Raw genomic sequence first — 18,947 nt, forward strand, 5'->3', positions numbered from 1 at the left:
TTGTATATTTGCAACTGCCAGGCTGGAATTACCAGCCTTCATCATGTAAAGGTGCTATTCTGAAGGTGTAGAATGTTAACTTAGCCAAGTTAAAACTAAATTCAAGGCAGATGTAAAAGAAACAAATGAATGCAGCTTTGTATTCATTAATGCATCAGTAAATGTATTTTAAAAATGCAACTAGTTAACAACCTGAATTTGACTTGGTATCAGCTTCTTGAAATCCCCTGTAAATCAGCACTTAGCAATGACAGCCAATCAGGTGCGCTGCATTCAAATGAACTGCCTAGAAACACGATTATAACAGGGAAGAGCAGAGTGAGCATAAATTTCAGGAATGATTTGGCAAAAAAATAAATCCCGTGTTAGGTAAAACGGCTTTTATGTATGTATTTCATCTGTGTATTTAGATGTTTGTCTGGAGTTCAGCTGTTCAGCTTTTATATTAATTTCAAATACCCAGTCATGTACTAGGGAATGCATTGCATGCAATGGATGACAGAAGTGAATACAGTTCACTGGACTAAGTGAACTATTTAGTAAATCAACCCCATAGGATTATTAGTAATCACTAAAAGCAATCACCTGTTAAAGCAGTAAAGCTACTTTGTCTAAAGAACCCATATCTTTCTTTCTAGAGTTTGGCCTACTGTGTCCTGGCACTTTTCAGCTGTCCAGAGTAAGAGTAAGTAAGTAAGTAAGTAAGTAAGAAAAAAATAAGGCATAAACTAACTCAGGGAATTAACCATATCAATACTGGGCACTTTTGCCCCCTTCCTTCCCAGACCAATTTTCAGCTTTCAGCACTCTCGCACTTTCAATGACAATTGCGCGGTCATGCTCTGCTGTACCCAAATTAAATTTTTATCATTTTGTTCACACAAATAGCGCTTTCTTTTGGTGGTATTTATTCACGACCCTGTTTTTTATTTTTTGCGATATAAGCGAAAAAAGAGTGGAAATTTGGGAAAAACAATATTTTCTTCTTTCTATTTTAACAGAAATTCAATAAAATCGAATTTTGTCATAAATTTAAGCCAAAATGTATTCTGCTACATGCTTTTGGTAAAAAAAAATTCCGTTAAGTGTATAATAATTGGTTCGTGTGATCACAGACAGATGCATGCAAATGATCACGCACAGATGTGCGCAGGTGATCACGGACATATGTGTGCAGATAATCATTGGGACATGTGATTTTAGTGGGACATATGTGGGGGACAGGTGTTTTTATTATTTGGGGACATGTGTTTTGGGGATATGTGTTTTGGGGACATGTGTTTTGGGGACATGTGTTTTGAGGACATTGTGTGGGGACACGTGTGTTTTACATTGTGTGGTGACACTAGGTTGAAGATCAGTGAGTAAAAAGCTGTAAAAAACAGCTCATACTCACTGATCACCAGCCGGCTGCAGCGATTCCCTCTCCTCTCCTCACCGACAACTTCTGTGTGAGGAGAGCCGATTGCCTAGCAACCGGCTCTGTGTTTACATCACATGATGGCTGTGATTGGACATGGCCGTCATGTGATCAGGAGGGCCAATCACAGAGCCCTCCTGCCGATCGGAGATGCGCCGTGTCCGGGTGACACAAGCGCATCGGGATCGTCCTGAACGTCCACTCAGAAGGAGAGAGCGCCCACCCAGCTGTTTATGTACATTAGCCGGGTGAGAAGTAGTTAAGGATTAAAAGGACATAACATCCCTAATAGCCAAAGCATCATTACTGTGGGGCTGAGCTGACAAAGTTTTTGTTACATTATGGTTGAAGTCCCTGTCAGATTTTTTTGCTGTATCTGTTCAGCTAGGAAGACTTCCATTCACTTTCTGTCCTTAAGAGACAACAGGAAATGAGAGGTGATCTCTCCAGAGTGAGACTTAGACCTCAGATGACACTTAAGACAGGGGTCCCCATGTAAAGCATAACTCCACTTTTGTTGAGAAAAAAACATTCCCCTCTGGGTGATCTATGTACATTGTAAGGATTATAAAAACCTTTGTTGCAGTTTCCTACCTTTTGTTATTCTGAAGAAATCCCTGTGTGTTTGTCTGTGCTGAGTAGGTCTAATGGGAGTGATTTCATAATTATCTATCAGGTGTACACCTGCACAGCACTAATGAGGAAAGCTGCTGAGTCTGCATCCCTTTAGATGTGTTTCTACTGGGAGTATCTCACCCAAAAATTAATTTTTTGTTGCAGGGGATGCCTGAAATCTGACTTGTATCTTAGTGCAGACTTCTGGGAAAATTGGTGAGCCAATCACACAAGCAGGAATTTATGTTTATGGGGAGTAGTCAGTGCACACTCTGTGTACAGAACACCTCCAGGTAGCCATATTGCAATGCATTTAGAGAAAATTACAGAGGCTGCAGATTGAAAAGGAAAGGTTGTTTTTAATAACATTCAATTACAATATGACTTGTGTCACAATTGTATACACTAAATTATTATTTCTTTATTTGCTATTTTTTTCCCCCACGAAAGTGAACTTACCCTTTTAACATTTTCATTCAATTTCATTCATTAAACTTTTTCATTCAGTTTTGGATTTCCTATGACTTCTGTTCAGCTGACCAAGAGAGTAAATCTTCTTAAAACCTAACTCCAGCTTTTATTGTTTAGACCAATTTTGATCTAATGAACTATTTCTTTCACTGACACATGCACACCTCCCCTCCCTGTCAGCCCTGTATAAACTTTATTTAGCATCAGCTACATACAGTATACAGCACACCAGCAGCAGTGCGGGGACTTCTTGGAACAAAATTAAGTTGGGCTGAGCTCACTCATTCACAGAAAACCATGTATTTTTATGAATATAAGCCCTCCTCCAATTGGCTGAGATGGAGAGGCAGGCAGATGATGTCCTAATCTGAGTGTGGTTATTGGCTCATCTATACCAATCAGGTCTGTATAAATGTTTTTCCTTGTTGTACACACACAAAAAAATCATTATTTGAATTCAAGAATGGCAAACTTTGAGACAAGAATACTAGATAATGAAAACTTTACACATTTTGTGAATAACCACAATATCAACTCATTTCATGTTTATCTTTAGCGGCAAAAACGGAAAATGTATTTACCGACAATTAACAAAGGAAGTAAATATTTAATTAAAGTATTTTCAACTTGGTAAGAATTGAAATTAATTTATAATTTATATTTCACCAAGTATTTCCCATTTCCATTGGATCAGGAAGGTTACAGACAGTGTAAAGGGACCTTTACAGCTCAATTTCTTTTAAATGCAGCCACAGCCTGAGTAGAAAGGACTGTGCCTGGACAGTATGCTGTAGAGAAGCACACTTGTTCTCTTGAAAGCACAAGTGCCTCTGAAAAGAACCCTGGCTTGAACTAGAGCTCTCTCAAATCAGTAAGCAAACATGAGCTATTGCAGTGTAAAAGTTCAATAGGGTTTTAACGTTATTTTTTAAAAGAAGGAAATGTAGAAATGCATGGGCCAATCCAAACCACTATACACGGCAAGTGACACATGGATTCTCAGTAACTAATCAATCTGTTATTGAAATAGTAATAGTTAGCAATACATATGTACTGTCATATACAGATGAACAATCTTAAAAATGTTACATAAGAACCTATTCATGATGAAGTTATTTTATAATAATAAATGATAATCAAGTATATTGTTTAACAAAAATGTTGAAAACAACAGTTGGATAGAGAACGAGATATACAGTGGACTTACCTTGGTGGACATGCTTCCATATTGCAAGTTTTTAATAGGGGGGGAGGCCGTCTGATGGCCACACACAGACTTTCACCCATGGCTACCCCTGTTTGCTTGTTCAAGCATACTACTATAGCTTCTTGAACACCTGCAGAAATGTAAGAAAAAAATCCCATGTATAACAACATCCGGGTACGGAGTTCAGTGAGTTAAGTACAGAGAATAATGGCTGCCTTAAAATGTATTTCATACAGTAAGCAGAATTAAAACCATGCAATGCAGCATTTGCCAAAAACACACTGATTGTTAATTAATGACAACTAGGTAAACTATAAAGCATAAATGTGGTGAAATAATAACACACAGAAACGCAACTAAAAACAATACAGATGCAGTTAAAATGGAATCACTTGTGCAAAATCAACCCAACCTGGCACTAGATAAACGATTCCCAGTGTGTGGGATAGTGTGTAGGAAGCGAAAAGAGAGAGTGTAAGTTTCTATATTTCACCTATTTTTGGCAGTCGAGGCACATTAACCAAAGCCAAGCTGAGCTGAAAGGAAACACTCTTGTGCCAATAAGCCTCTAAAAACGTCACCAGATTCCATAACGAACAAGTCTTGAGCATGGTAATTTAATGCAGAATGCAATGTGTGCTTGAAAGGAAAAAAGACATTTCGACATTTATATGTTTGGGTTTAATCAGCAAGATATTTACTTACTTGAAGGGGAAGTTGGGAGCAGTAAGGGTTTTAATGTTGGCTGTAGTGCTACTAGGTTCCTTTCAACAAGCAGCCGGAGATAAAAATCTGCTGCAGAACCATGTGTATGTTCAGGTGACAGAGCCTACAGTAGGTATTCATGATGATTTTGTGAGTATTGGCAATGTGAAACTTGACAAATCTCATTAGGTTTAGATATTTGCTATGCAGGCTTATTGTGAAAAGCAAGGGATGGAAGGCCAACATCTCCTGCTGTCATGGACCGTAACTCACATCAATTGTATGTAGCATCTCCATCTGGCACACTACTGCCAGCATTTCAGCCCAACAATAATCCAAGATCACATGTTGACAACACATGATAAATATACATACTGTGGTCATATTTTATTTTATCCTGGCAGTAACCATAAAAGAGAACATTTATCAGCAGCATTTGATGCATATCAAATTCCCAGGACGTCCTCGGCTCGGCTTCCCGCTCACACTGTGTAATTCTTTAAGAAACCTGGGAGGTTTTTTTTTCAACTGTTCTACAACCAAAGGGACAAGAGTAAGGTTGTCTGCATTGTGAATGGTGTCTTTGTCATCCACAGACAAATTAGTATGTGGCTAGAGAAACAGAATATAGGCTTGCACCTCTTTTGTTTAGCAAACCATTGCACACTATTTATGATGCTGATGATGTGACCACCCATAGGGCTCAGAAGTTTTAATCAGTGTTTTAGAGAACTCTATGCAATCAAGCAAGACAACATGCAAAGCTGTCATTGTGTTTACTGTTAAAATGGTTATCTATTACAAACGTCAGTGTTTAGCAGAAAAAAAGCATCTGAAACGTAGGTATAAGTAGTCTGTCCACCTGAATATTACAGCTCCTCTTAGAAAACTGGATTTCTTACCAGCACGCTCCGGAAAAAAGGATTTTTTTTTTAGATATTGGCAAAATTTGTGTTTTATTCTTATTTTGACACATATGGCTTGATTTACTAAAACTGGAGAGTGCAAAATCTGGTGCAGCTTTGCATAGAAACCAATCCGCTTCCAGGTTTTTTTTGTCAAAGTTTAAATTAACGAGTTGAAGTTAGAAGCTGATTGGCTACCATGCAGAGCTGCACCAGATTTTGCACGTTCCAGTTTTAGTAAATCAACCCCATAACGGGCAAAACAGCAGGGTATAAAGTGCAGCATTAACCAACCAACCAACCAGTAAGCATTAATTATTGCTGTCTCTGACTACACTAGGAAGAATTTCTTCTCACTTCCTGACCCTGTCATACCAGGAATTAGCAGAAATGGATGTCACAGGATATGAAAAAAACTGAACCACTGCATTATTGTATTCTGACAGCAGAGGGACTCCTCCGCTATCAAAATACACAGATCAGCGCTGCAACCATTAGAGCCGCTGTCATGCATCTTTTTTCCAAGAGGTCTGTCGATCGTTGTATCGTCTTCTGTTTAGTGGCAGTGGCCACACATGGATAAAAATTCATCTGGTCCCTGCTGAACCATCCAATACATACATCTATGGCCACCTTAACCCCCCATGCCCGTCAGAAAGAGATAAGCTGTCCAAAAAAAAATCTCCCTAATAGAGACATAGATAGCAGTGTAAATCTGACATACGTCTAAACAAAATGACTGGAGTTGAGTTGAAAGACTCTTACTGTTGCATTTTGTGCTGCCTTTTAACAAACTTCAATCACTAAGTGTGGGGGCCTTCACAGTCCTACAGCAGTAAAGCACCATAGTTTTCCATATTATTGCTGTAGAACTGTAGTAGCCGCACAATAAGGGATTTATATTTGAGATTTGTGATTTGTTTTGAAATTTTCTTCAAATTTCATTGAATGCTTTTTTTCAGGTGAGCGATGTGGGAGTATTGAAACCAGACACAATCAGCATAATATCATTTCCATAAGAATGACAGCAATCTTTCCAATGACAAATCCTAAAGAAAGCTAGATAAACGATTCCCGCATCTAACCTCCCCTGTAAACATAAGTGTTAACCCAAAAGAGTTATATAAAGGAACTGATACCCTTAACCCAACATTAAGCTAACCCACAGCCTTATCCCTAATAGTAAATGGGAATGCTAATACTGTACCAAAAATGCTATTGGACATGTACAATTCATTTTGCAATGAATCAAAATTTGGCCGAATTTTGCATCTTTCAGACATTCAGATGCAGCCGAATGTCCAAAGAAAAAAATAACGAATTTCAACTAGTACGAAATAAATAATAGCAAAAGTAACGAATGGATTCGACATGATTCGTTCATTCGTTAAAGATCTAATGAAAGAAAAGGTCAACTCAGAGTAAATCTTAGAGCTGGTTCACACAGGGGCGACCTGTCAGGCGACTTAGCCACCTGACAAGTCGCGCTCTATGCATTGCAATGAACCCATTCTAATAGGAGCGACTCAAGTCGCTCCGACTTAGAAAAAGTTTCCTGTACTACTTTGGGGCGACTTCAGAGCAGCTTGCATTGACTTCTATACAGAAGTCATTTTGCAAGCCGCGCTGAAGTCGTGCTGTACGGGGCGGCTTCAGAGTCAGACGAATTTGAAGCTGCCCCTACAGTCCAATCAGTTAATTAATTTTGTGCTGGAGGTTGGATCACCGGCAAAGTGCATTCCTGAGAACTGAGTGAGAAGGGTGTTATATTGTATTTGAGCAGAGGAGAAGAGATATTGTCATTGTGTGTGTTAATGGATTCAATAAACAAACGACTTTCCAAACTACGGATCATTATCACAAATATATATACATACATAAAATCGAATTAAATCGATATACATACAAAACGAATCAATTCGGTATAACGAATATCGACACTCTACGGAAATAACAAATTATCCGAAAATGAATTAACGTAACAACAAACTAAATTATGTATTTTTACGAGTGAACACTAAACTAAACTAAATAAAATTTTCTAAATGTTATGCTGAATTCTAATAGTCTTTCTAATTAATTTAGATATATATATATATGTTAGTGTGGTGTATTACTTAAGTTTTATGTGATCAATCCCAGTATCTACCAATGGTACTAATTCCATTTAACTTTTGTAATAATTTACCAGGTGAAAGGGGAGAGTATCTAATGAACAATAACCTTACATCAACTGTCAACTATTTTTGAAGACTGGGTGAAATTCTGAAATATGTGAGATTATTTTTTGTCCTTGGCATGCCATTTCTCTGCTCAATAAGCTTCAGAGAGGTATGAATCTGGCATTTCTTAATCACTGACTGAGCATGCAGCCCGGCAGGTCAGGAAAGGGGAGGAGATGAGCGAGCGCCCCCCCTCCTAAACCATACCAGGCCACATGCCCTCAACATGGGGGGGTGGGTGCTTTGGGGCGGGGGGGTGCTTTAAGAAGGGGGCCCCCAGATCCCGGCCCCTCCCCATGTGAATGAGTATCGGGTACATAGTACCCCTACCTATTTTTTTTTTATTTCATTTTTGGGTCCGGCAGGCGTAACTGATGAAGGATTTACATTGGGGACACAATTTTTTTATTTTTTATTTTTCAATAAAGTAATTGTCAAAAACTGTGTGTTTGTTGTTATTACTTTGTGAAACTTTTTTGGTGAATGGGTAGGGGTACTATGTACTAGATACTCATTCACCTGGGGGGGGGGGTGGGATCTGGGGGCTTCCAGATTCTGATTAGCTGTTAGTTGTTGGATATATTTGTCCTTTTTGTAGAGCATTACAATTAAGACAGCTATATAATACATACATATCTGATCTCTTTACACATAATACATAGAGAAAATATAAACACTAGGATAAAAGCTAAAATCTATAGTGTGTAAGTGTAGATTAGAAAATAAATGCATTTTATCTGGAGTCTGTTTTTATATTAGCTTCCCGCTATCCTCTGTACATTAGGAAAAATAAAGAAAGAGGGGCAAAGTGTTTAAGCAAGTTAGGGCTATTTTGCATTGCACACTGATAAACACTGTACTAACTTACTAAAAAATGTTCATTCTGTTAAGTTAAATGTTCCTGTTCATGTTGCTTCGAAAATTTTTGTACAAGCCTCCAAAATCAGATGTTGAGAGGAGTAAATTAAACTGTGAAAAAAATGAATTGTGTGGGATAGGTCCATTTACAAAAACTTTTGTGCAATTTTTAACTAGCGTGTACTAAGCTTTTCTGTTGGTATCTGTTGGCAATTTCCTTACAAGAGAAGAGAACACGTGCATGATATTACCATTGTGCTGTTGCTTATTTGTTGTCCAGTGAGAAGGATGGAAGTTGGCCAGTGACCCAGGTAGCTGTGCAGCTGCTGTAGTGAACACAGGTGTCACCTTCTGGCTATACAATTTCACAGGAGTGTGTGGATTGTAAGAGCAAGAGTAACTGAAAAACTCCCAATTTTTTGGAAGGTAACAGCTTATATATATGTGTGTTTCAGCTGTGTATTTAGCTGTTTGGCCAGAGTTCAGCTTTAAGTTCTTCCAGCTGTGTTGGACTGAATTTAGTTAAGGGACAATGATCAAGAAATTCCTTTAACTTGCTATTGTAGACTTCAGTGCTTAAAGGTTAGGGTAAATTATAATGATTTGGAAATTTAGATTCAAAAGCTATCTTGACTGGGTTAAATGTAGTATTACTGAGCTCATGGCTGTTAAGTGTTTCAAAAGAAAACTTGTACAGTTCATGCCATGGATTTTTCTGTCTTAAAGAGTTGAAGATATTTGAATTCACTTTAATCTGTTTAAGAGTTTAGTTATTCTTGGGACAGCTGTCAAATAGAAATACCTCCTACAGAAGGCGTGTGTGTTTTCTACAAATGCCTATAATAAACTGTGATTTTACTAAAGGTGATAATTTAAAGAATGCAGCATCTTCTTTCTGATTTTTAGGTATTCGTTCACTCTTAAAAATCATTAGTCATGCATAGCTTAGAATATACCCAATATACTGAAAAAAATTACATCAAAACTTGTTTAGTAAAGCTCTTCCATTGGAAAAAACTCTAGTCCTACAACATAAAACGCAATCACTTTTAATTATTCTTTATATTACTGACTTGTTGTTTCACACAAATTGTTAAGGGAGAAGATCCATTTTTGTAATGGATAGTCGTACTTCCAATCGTGTTTCAAGCAAATATAGGAATAAGGATCGCACTTAATCCACTCCTATGATAATAGCCTTCAAGCCCAACAGAAGTCACAGAAATAAAAGAAATTACAGTTTGATAAACATTATACTAACTACCACCAATTCCATAGCTTTTCCTCCACTTTACAGCAGTTGTACAATGTATCAATGTGACTGTGCAGTCAATGGGCATCCAGTGCTCTCGATAATGTAATAGATCTGGTCAAACATGCCCCCTCCCCTTCTATGCAAAACAAGTCTGTGTAGGAACGCTTGTGTTGAGGGGTTTGGCTGTTACTTGGCTATGCCAGCATAGACCAGAGGAGAAAGGAGCACGCAACAGCATTTTCACTGAGAGAAAAAGGTATTTTAATACATTGTTATGGTAAATTAGTCACAAATCATTACATAGGGGGCTACTGGTCTATAAAGTTGAAAAGGTATAAAACTTCACATGGGCTTAAAGCTATATTTTCTATCAAGTGCTATGTGTCCAAGAAGAGGAACTGATATATGTTGTAATCATTTTTTACTACAATGGGTTTGCCAGGTACATCGCTAGCGCCAGGCACCTGGGACATGTGCTGTACATCCCCTGAGTAGTGCCTGAGGTCCCAAGGCCACTTTTTTACAATATTCACCACTGTACTCTGGCACCAGTATGTCAATTCCACATATCCACCTTATTTGTTGATCTCTTTGCGGTACACAGCACATACAGTGTTACCTGGCTAGACCACCAAGAATGTCCTGTGGGGGTTACTAGACTGGGGATGTGGGCCACTCACTTCTTTCCCTAGCAATGCTTTTTTCCTAATCCTGTGGGGGAAGTGACCAGGATGACATCTGCGCTAAATCATTTGCTCTACCCCTGCCCCCCAGCATCGCTCGAGTATGCTTACCGGCAGCAGGAATGGGGCTGAATGCTATGATAATCTGCAGAGGCACTTGCTGCTCCACCACATGACTGCCACACTAATGCTTGCCTACACTCCACTACAACAATTCAGTTGGTGCACTGCCTGCTGAGATGAGAAAGGGACCAGCAGGAGTAACACTGACCACCAGTGTAAGGGTCACTGAGAACTGAACACCAATTGTGGGGGGGGGGGCATAACAACTGACCACCAATGTAAGCAGGGTACTACCAATGTGGGAAGGGACATTAAGAAGTGACCCTGGATTTAAGAGGGCACTGAGCACCAATTTAAGGTGAACACTGAGCACTGATCACCAAAATAAGTAGGGCACATTGCACTGACCACAAATGTAAGGAGGCACTAAGAACTGACTATCACTGTAAGGGGTAGCACTGAACACTGACCACTAATGTAAGGGGAGGGGCACTGGGAACTGATTACCAGTGTAAGGAGGGCACTAAGAACTGACAATCAGTGTAAGAGGGGCACTAAGGACTGACCACCAACCTAAGGGGGCACTGAAAACTGACCACCAGTGTAAAGGAGACACTGAGAACTGACTACCAATGTAAGGGGCACTGATGAATTATCACCAATCTAAGGGGGCACTGAAAACTGACCATCAACCGCAAACTTACTACCAATGTAAGGAGGAACTGAGCACCAATATAAAGAGATTCACTTGGCACCAGTGTAATGGGGCATGCTGATCACCAATATAAGGGGACACTTGCACTCTATTGCAAGGTGTGCAACTACATAGACCTGACCCCTGTACTATGACTGCTACATTTTATGTATTATGTTGTATGTTACAAAGTCCTGACTGCTTTACTGTTTACACTATGTAGTCCTAACCAGTGAACTCTATACACTGTTATATGTTACGTAGTACTGATTTTGGAAATCTTTGCGCTACAAAGTTGTGACCGCTGAACTATATACCCTATTTTGTACATTACATAGTCCTGCTCCTAAATTCTATACGCAATGTGGTATGTTACATTGCAAAGGGGACACACTTACCAAACAGTCCTGGCTGTTATATTTTATATACTTTGGTGCATATTACTTAGTCCTGACAGCTGCACCCTATATGACATTTTGGATATTACATAGTCCTGAGCACTGCACTCTTTATGTTGTATATTGCAGTCCTGATCAGGCTCTTAATATGCAATGTTGCATGTTACACAGTCCTGACTGCTATACTGTATATGCTAGATAGTCCACTGTACTCTACACACTGTGTTGTATGTTTTATAGACTGCTCCACGTTGTGTGCTATGTTGAACCTTACATATTGGCATATTTTGTCAGTAAAAAGATTGTGGAATGTGTGACCTATTCTTCTTCAGTCACTCCCACTGGTAGGGATGATCTGACCACATACACCAGCTGCTGCGACGTGCATAAAGAGCTGCACGGTTACTTTCCTGTTACCAATAAAAAGAATTTAAGGTTGCGATTTCAATCCCGCTAATGCCAGGCAGATACAAAAAGCACTAATAAATTCAGTTTTGAATTTATCAAAAAAACATTATTTATTGTTTTAATACATGCATTAAGTGTAAATGTCTGATGTTGCCTCAAAATGTGGCGTTTGACATGTGTTAACATGCCTAACACATGGAACCAATCAGGATCTACTACAGTACATGGTAAAATATGGTAAAATCGAAAGACACAGCAAACTGAGCAGAAGGGTGATCCCACCAGTGTGCCGCTAATCCCTTGCTATCCAATCAGCAGGCTGTGACTTTTTACTTAGCCAAGCTGTTCTGCTGCTGTGGTGGAGGTCAAAGATCTGTCTATGCTATTTGGCAGTAATCTGAATTAGGACTGGCAGCATAGAATAACAAATATTCTCGTAGTAACAATAGATACAGTAATATATTTAAATCCTTTGGCTGAAATCCTAAATCCAATATATGTATGCCAGCTATACATTCAGTTGTTTATCTAGAGCTCAGACTGAAAGGGAATAGTAAAGGCATTTAGTGTATTGTATTTCAAATTGTATTTATTTTATTCATTATAACTGGCATTTAATTATTTTCCTTGTTTGTTTTTGTGTTTATATAAAAGCTTTATTCTACAAATTAACATTTACTACAGTGTAAACCCATGACAAAGGATTCACAGAGCACTATGACTTTTCACATTTTTTTAGACTTTCTAATTGACATTGTACAGTGGAGCATAAAGTGGGAGAGAATAGGGTGAGTTTTTCTGAGCTATAGGACTATAGGGGTTACCAGCAGGCAAGAAGATTTGTCCCTAAAGATAAACCACTGTGGAGGCTGCAGCTGTCATGCTGAGGTATAGCAGCAGATAAGTGGGGAGCTTATAGGTCAGTTTAGTTTGAGAAGCCAGAGAAGGTGGACTTACAATTAAAAGCATGCAAAAATACTTATCAGAAATAAAATCAATAATTTGCTGCACTCAATTGTTTGAGTATTTTATATGTACATCAAAAACAGTGAACAATAAATGTTAACGCGTTTTATGCTATAAACACCCCTTACTCATAACCTAATGCAAAAATACATAATATTGACTGTGGACTTTAGCATACAATAAAGGGAAACTACATTTAAAAAATCAAAAACTGCAAACATGCAATGTCTCTTCTGCAATAAAATACACTTATCTGCCTGTTCGCAAACTTTTTAGAATGTACACTGAGCTGCACATGCTTAGCTCAGTTTACATTCTGGCACACTGCCCGTGTACCATGCTGACTGCACTCTGTGTATGCACAGCAGTGACATCATCCCGTACCGGCCATTCAAGGCAGCCGAAGACGCCCGTCCCCACCCAGAAGAAAGCCAAGAAGAAGATGCCGGCACCTTCACGGGCTTCAGACCGCTGGAACTAAGGTAAGTATTTTTACCAATAGTTCTGCTTTAAGGGCACTTTAGGACATATTAAATATACTGCTTCAGTCTGGAAAACCCTTTAAACAGGTTGCACAAATAATACCTTTTAAAAACAATGGAAAGTTTCAAAAATACACAATATCTTGGCAGAGTTTGGAGACTGAACAATGTTCTGTATGTTGAAATCATAACTGTTATTGTACTGACCACCTGCAGCAGGTTATAATGGTTTCACACTACAGGTAACTACCAAACAAAAAAACCTTGTCATCTCCTCATGTGCAGGTTGCAAGCTTAACACAATTCCTTTCAGCAAGTTTTGAATAATAGCTAGAAAAGAAATTCTTTTGAATGAGAATTTAATCAAATGTGCACCAAACTGACCCAGCATCTGAATCACTGAAACAGTTTTTTTTTTTTTGTCACTTCATACAAATAGGATACTGGAAAAAGCTAAGTGGGGATAAAAAAAAAGACAGATGGTGGAAAGGATCAGGAATCATGGACAGAAATGACGAATTCTATGTGGATCGCCAAGCTTCGAACAAAGCAGAGTCCAGTTCTGTTTATATCTAACAGAATGGCATAATTGTTACATGATATTTGATGACAGCACTGGGAAATCGTGAAAGTAACAGCAGGCTAAATTACTAACTAGTTCCTTCTGGTTGCTACCTCTGCAAGGTGAAAGGTTATACGTGAGACGATCGAATTTCATCTCTTGAGACAGTAACAACAATAAAATTACCTTGAATAGTCTTATTGCTTTCAGTATAATGAGAACAAAAAGATTATTCTTGTAAAATGCCATGAACTATATACACAGCATATATATATATATATATATATATATATATATATATATATATATATATATATATGGGCAAAAAAGTATTTAGTCAGCCACCAATTGTGCAAGTTCTCCCACTTAAAAAGATGAGAGAGGCCTGTAATTGTCATCATAGGTATACCTCAACTATGAGAGACAAAATGTGGAAACAAATCCAGACAATCACATTGCCTGATTTTTTTTTTTTTTTAATATCTTTATTTATCAAAACATTTTTTACAAAATTTTATATTTAGATTCTACAAATAAATTTCTAGCCTATTATCAATGATGTGGTGTTATCCTTCATTTATACATATTTAAGGGTTCCACTTCAACATTAACCCCTGTAGCTTGGCCTTTTAATAATCCCAAACAACCATCCTTCTATGGGCCACAACTTCATTTCTTTATCCTTCTAATTTAATGTGGAACACTTAACCACCAATTGATAAAAAGTCCTAAATCATTCATTCCACCCACACACACCCAAAAAACCCCAAAACAAACACCCCCCGACCCCCCTTCTCCGATTTCTCCCCCTTTACTCATTTTGTAGCGTGGCTCTATACTCTCTCCAAACCTGCCAGGAAGCTAAAACCTGATTTTTTAACTCAGTTTCCAAGATCATCCTCTCTTCTAGTGAGCGCATAGCATCCAGTTCACACTCCCATTCCCCTATAGAAGGTTCCAGATTACTTTTCCATTTCCTGGCTATAATTGTGCGCGCTGCTGTTACGAAATGTTTAAGGATACCCTTTTTTATGTTTTTTATCGACCCTGGGATCATTGAAAGTACTGTTATAAATATATCAGGCTGTAGATTACTTCCAGTTATTACTCTATATATTTCAAAAATTTTCTTCCAAAAAGTCAAAAAACTCCTCTCTTGATGTCTATAAGAGATTGATAACTTATGTGTTAATTTAATTGCCCTTTCCCATTTTTCTTTGGGGATGGTCATCCTCAGTTCTGCCTCCCATTTTTTGACATATGTTAACTCATGTATCTTATTATTTGAAATTAGATATATATCCTAGAGAGTATATGTGATGGCTTTTGCTTTTGTAGAAGCAGCTTTTCCAGATCTGTAAGTGGCCTATCTAATAACGCCTCTTTCGCCAACAAGGAGATATACCTCTGAAGCTGTCTATATTGCATCCAGTTTGTTTTATAATCTATACCCAAAGCCTCAATTGGAAGAAGCCTATTCCCTTCCATTGTCTCAACTATCCTGGTGTCTTCAATTCTTTGCCATTTAAAGTAATTGCTAGCGTCCCTTGTTGGTGGGAATTCCAGATTATCGAATAAAGGGGTCATTGGACCTCTATATGTCGACCCTATTCCCAGTTTCAGTATTCCATCCCACACTTTCAGTGTTGAAATGACCAGGAAGGGTAGCTCTCCCTCTGAAGTTCTTTTTTCTTTTTATTATCCATGGTAATGATTTCAATTTAATCGCCTGATTTGATTGTAGCCGTATTAGTGCAATTGTGACAGAGAAAATTGAGTACTGTCCGTGATACTTTTTTTATTTGCACTAACATACAATTTTTCAGGACAAGCTTTCGGGGTATGTCCCCTTCTTCAAGGTCCAAGCAGTACTGATTCACAAATTTTTAAGCAGAATGTTAAAGAAGAAAAAACAAAAAAACAAAAAAAAACAAAAAAAAAAACAAAAAAAAGAGAAAACCAAACACATACAAATCAATGGTAATAAAGATAGCAGCAGAGTTAGTGAGATAAGACAGAGGGAGAGCTAGGGGGGAATGCAGGGGGGGGGGATACTAGTCACAGAGCGGTCGTAAAACTTTAGCATAATGTGTAAGGAAACCAATATCGAAATTCAGGCCATTATTCTTCGTGTCAAAAAGAAGTATCATTCTTAGTTCAAACGTTTTCCTTTCCTGGATAGTTCTGAAATTCCCTTTAAGAACTAAGACATTGAGGTCTTCTATAGTGTGGTCCGATTGTGAGAAATGATGTCCCACAGGTGTGCATAAACTGTCTTCTTTATGTTCTTTGATGGTATGTCTGTGCAAATTCATCCTCGCTTGCAACTTCTGTCCTGTTTCACCAACATAAGATCCTTTGCTGCACCTTTTGCATTGGATGAGGTACACAACATTACTGGAGGTACAGCTGTAAGATCCCATGATATTGAAGGTCCCATTTGTGTGTGTAACACTTTTGGATAGATTTATCTGGTTGCATAGTTTGCAGCGTTTTTTATTGCAGGGTTTGCTACCATTATTTGTGACTTCATAATCAGAGTGAAGTTACCTGCTGATTAGTTTGTGTCTGAGGTTGGGTGGTTGTCTGAAAGCCAATAATGGGGGTTGTTGGAATATTCTTTTCAGAGTTTCATCCTCTGTTATAATGGGTTGTAAATCTTTGATTATCTTTTTGATCCCTTCAAGTGCTGGGTTGTATGTGGTGACTAGAGGTACTCGGTTATTTGTTTTTTTCTCTGTGTATTGGAGGAGATTTTCTCTTCGGGTTTTCAAGGCTGTGTTTATGCTGTTGTTGATGGTTTTGTCTTTGTAACCTTTCTTATGGAAGGAGTCTGCCAGTGTTCTGAGATGTTTATCTCTGTCTTCTGGGTCTGAACAAATTCGGTGGTATCTGATGGCCTGGCTGTGTATGATGGCCCATTTGGTGTGTTGGGGGTGAAAACTGGAACTATGAAGATAGCTGCATATACAGAAAACCGACTGACCGATGCAGCTATCTTCATAGTTCCAGTTTTCACCCCCAACACACCAAACGGGCCATCATACACAGCCAGGCCATCAGATACCACCGAATTTGTTCAGACCCAGAAGACAGAGATAAACATCTCAGAACACTGGCAGACTCCTTCCATAAGAAAGGTTACAAAGACAAAACCATCAACAACAGCATAAACACAGCCTTGAAAACCCGAAGAGAAAATCTCCTCCAATACACAGAGAAAAAAACAAATAACCGAGTACCTCTAGTCACCACATACAACCCAGCACTTGAAGGGATCAAAAAGATAATCAAAGATTTACAACCCATTATAACAGAGGATGAAACTCTGAAAGGAATATTCCAACAACCCCCATTATTGGCTTTCAGACAACCACCCAACCTCAGACACAAACTAATCAGCAGGAAACTTCACTCTGATTATGAAGTCACAAATAATGGTAGCAAACCCTGCAATAAAAAACGCTGCAAACTATGCAACCAGATAAATCTATCCAAAAGTGTTACACACACAAATGGGACCTTCAATATCATGGGATCTTACAGCTGTACCTCCAGTAATGTTGTGTACCTCATCCAATGCAAAAGGTGCAGCAAAGGATCTTATGTTGGTGAAACAGGACAGAAGTTGCAAGCGAGGATGAATTTGCACAGACATACCATCAAAGAACATAAAGAAGACAGTTTATGCACACCTGTGGGACATCATTTCTCACAATCAGACCACACTATAGAAGACCTCAATGTCTTAGTTCTTAAAGGGAATTTCAGAACTATCCAGGAAAGGAAAACGTTTGAACTAAGAATGATACTTCTTTTTGACACGAAGAATAATGGCCTGAATTTAGATATTGGTTTCCTTACACATTATGCTAAAGTTTTACGACCGCTCTGTGACTAGTATCCCCCCCCCCTGCATTCCCCCCTAGCTCTCCCTCTGTCTTATCTCACTAACTCTGCTGCTATCTTTATTACCATTGATTTGTATGTGTTTAGTTTTCTCTTTTTTTTGTTTTTTTTTTTTGTTTTTTTTTTTTCTTCTTTAACATTCTGCTTAAAAATTTGTGAATCAGTACTGCTTGGACCTTGAAGAAGGGGACATACCCCGAAAGCTTGTCCTGAAAAATTGTATGTTAGTGCAAATAAAAAAGTATCACGGACAGTACTCAATTTTCTCTGAATTTAATCGCCGCAATCTCTTCCTCCAACCTCACCCATTGCTTGCTATCAGCACCGTGAAACCAATCCACAATCCTGGTAGCAAACACCAACTTAAGATAGGTTGATAAATCTGGGAGGGCCAACCCACCATCTTGTTTTAATTTAATTAATGTTTCTCTACTAATTCTAGCGGTTTTGCCCGCCCAGATAAAGCTCCCAATGATTTTCCGTAGTTGGTTCAAAATTTTTGTTGGAGGGAATATTGGGATAGTCTGGAATATATAAATTATCTTAGGTAAAATATCCCTTTTTTAATACTTATCCTACCCATCCAAGAAAATATTCCTCTATTATACTGTTGTAGTAATTTTATAACTTTTTTCACTAAGGGGAGGTAATTATATTCTTGGATCTTACATTGCCTGATTTTTGAAAGAATTTATTTGCAAATTGTGGTGTAAAATAAGTATTTAGTCACCTGCAAACAAGCAAGATTTCTGGCTCTCACAGACCTGTATCTTCTTCTTTAAGAGGCTCCTCTGTCCTCCACTCATTACCTGTATTAATGGCACCTGTTTGAACTTGTCATCAGTATAAAAGACACCTGTCCACAACCTCAAACAGTCACACTCCAAACTCCACTATGGTGAAGACCAAAGAGCTGTCAAAGGACACCAGAAACGAAATTGTAGAGCTGCACCAGGCTGGAATCAACTGTGGGAGCAATAATCAGAAAATGGAAGACATACAAGACCACTGATAATCTCCCTCGATCTGGGGCTCCACGCAAGATCTCACCCCGTGGGGTCAAAATGATCACAAGAACGGTGAGCAAAAATCCCAGAACCACACGGGGGGACCTAGTGAAAGAC

General features: G+C 38.5%; 1 protein-coding gene across 2 annotated transcripts in view; it reads right to left on the reverse strand.

Moving 5' to 3' along the window:
* Positions 1-18,947, reverse strand: part of ADAMTSL1 (ADAMTS like 1) — a 527,411-nt gene that overhangs the window by 177,764 nt on the left and 330,700 nt on the right. For both annotated transcript variants that reach the window (XM_073636588.1, XM_073636596.1), the window contains exon 15: positions 3,714-3,843. In XM_073636588.1, the coding sequence (XP_073492689.1) occupies positions 3,714-3,843 (130 nt within the window). The remainder of the gene's footprint in view (positions 1-3,713; positions 3,844-18,947) is intronic.

The sequence above is a fragment of the Aquarana catesbeiana genome, linkage group LG01, assembly GCF_042186555.1.
Source record: "Aquarana catesbeiana isolate 2022-GZ linkage group LG01, ASM4218655v1, whole genome shotgun sequence".
NCBI classification, from domain to species: Eukaryota; Metazoa; Chordata; class Amphibia; order Anura; family Ranidae; genus Aquarana; species Aquarana catesbeiana.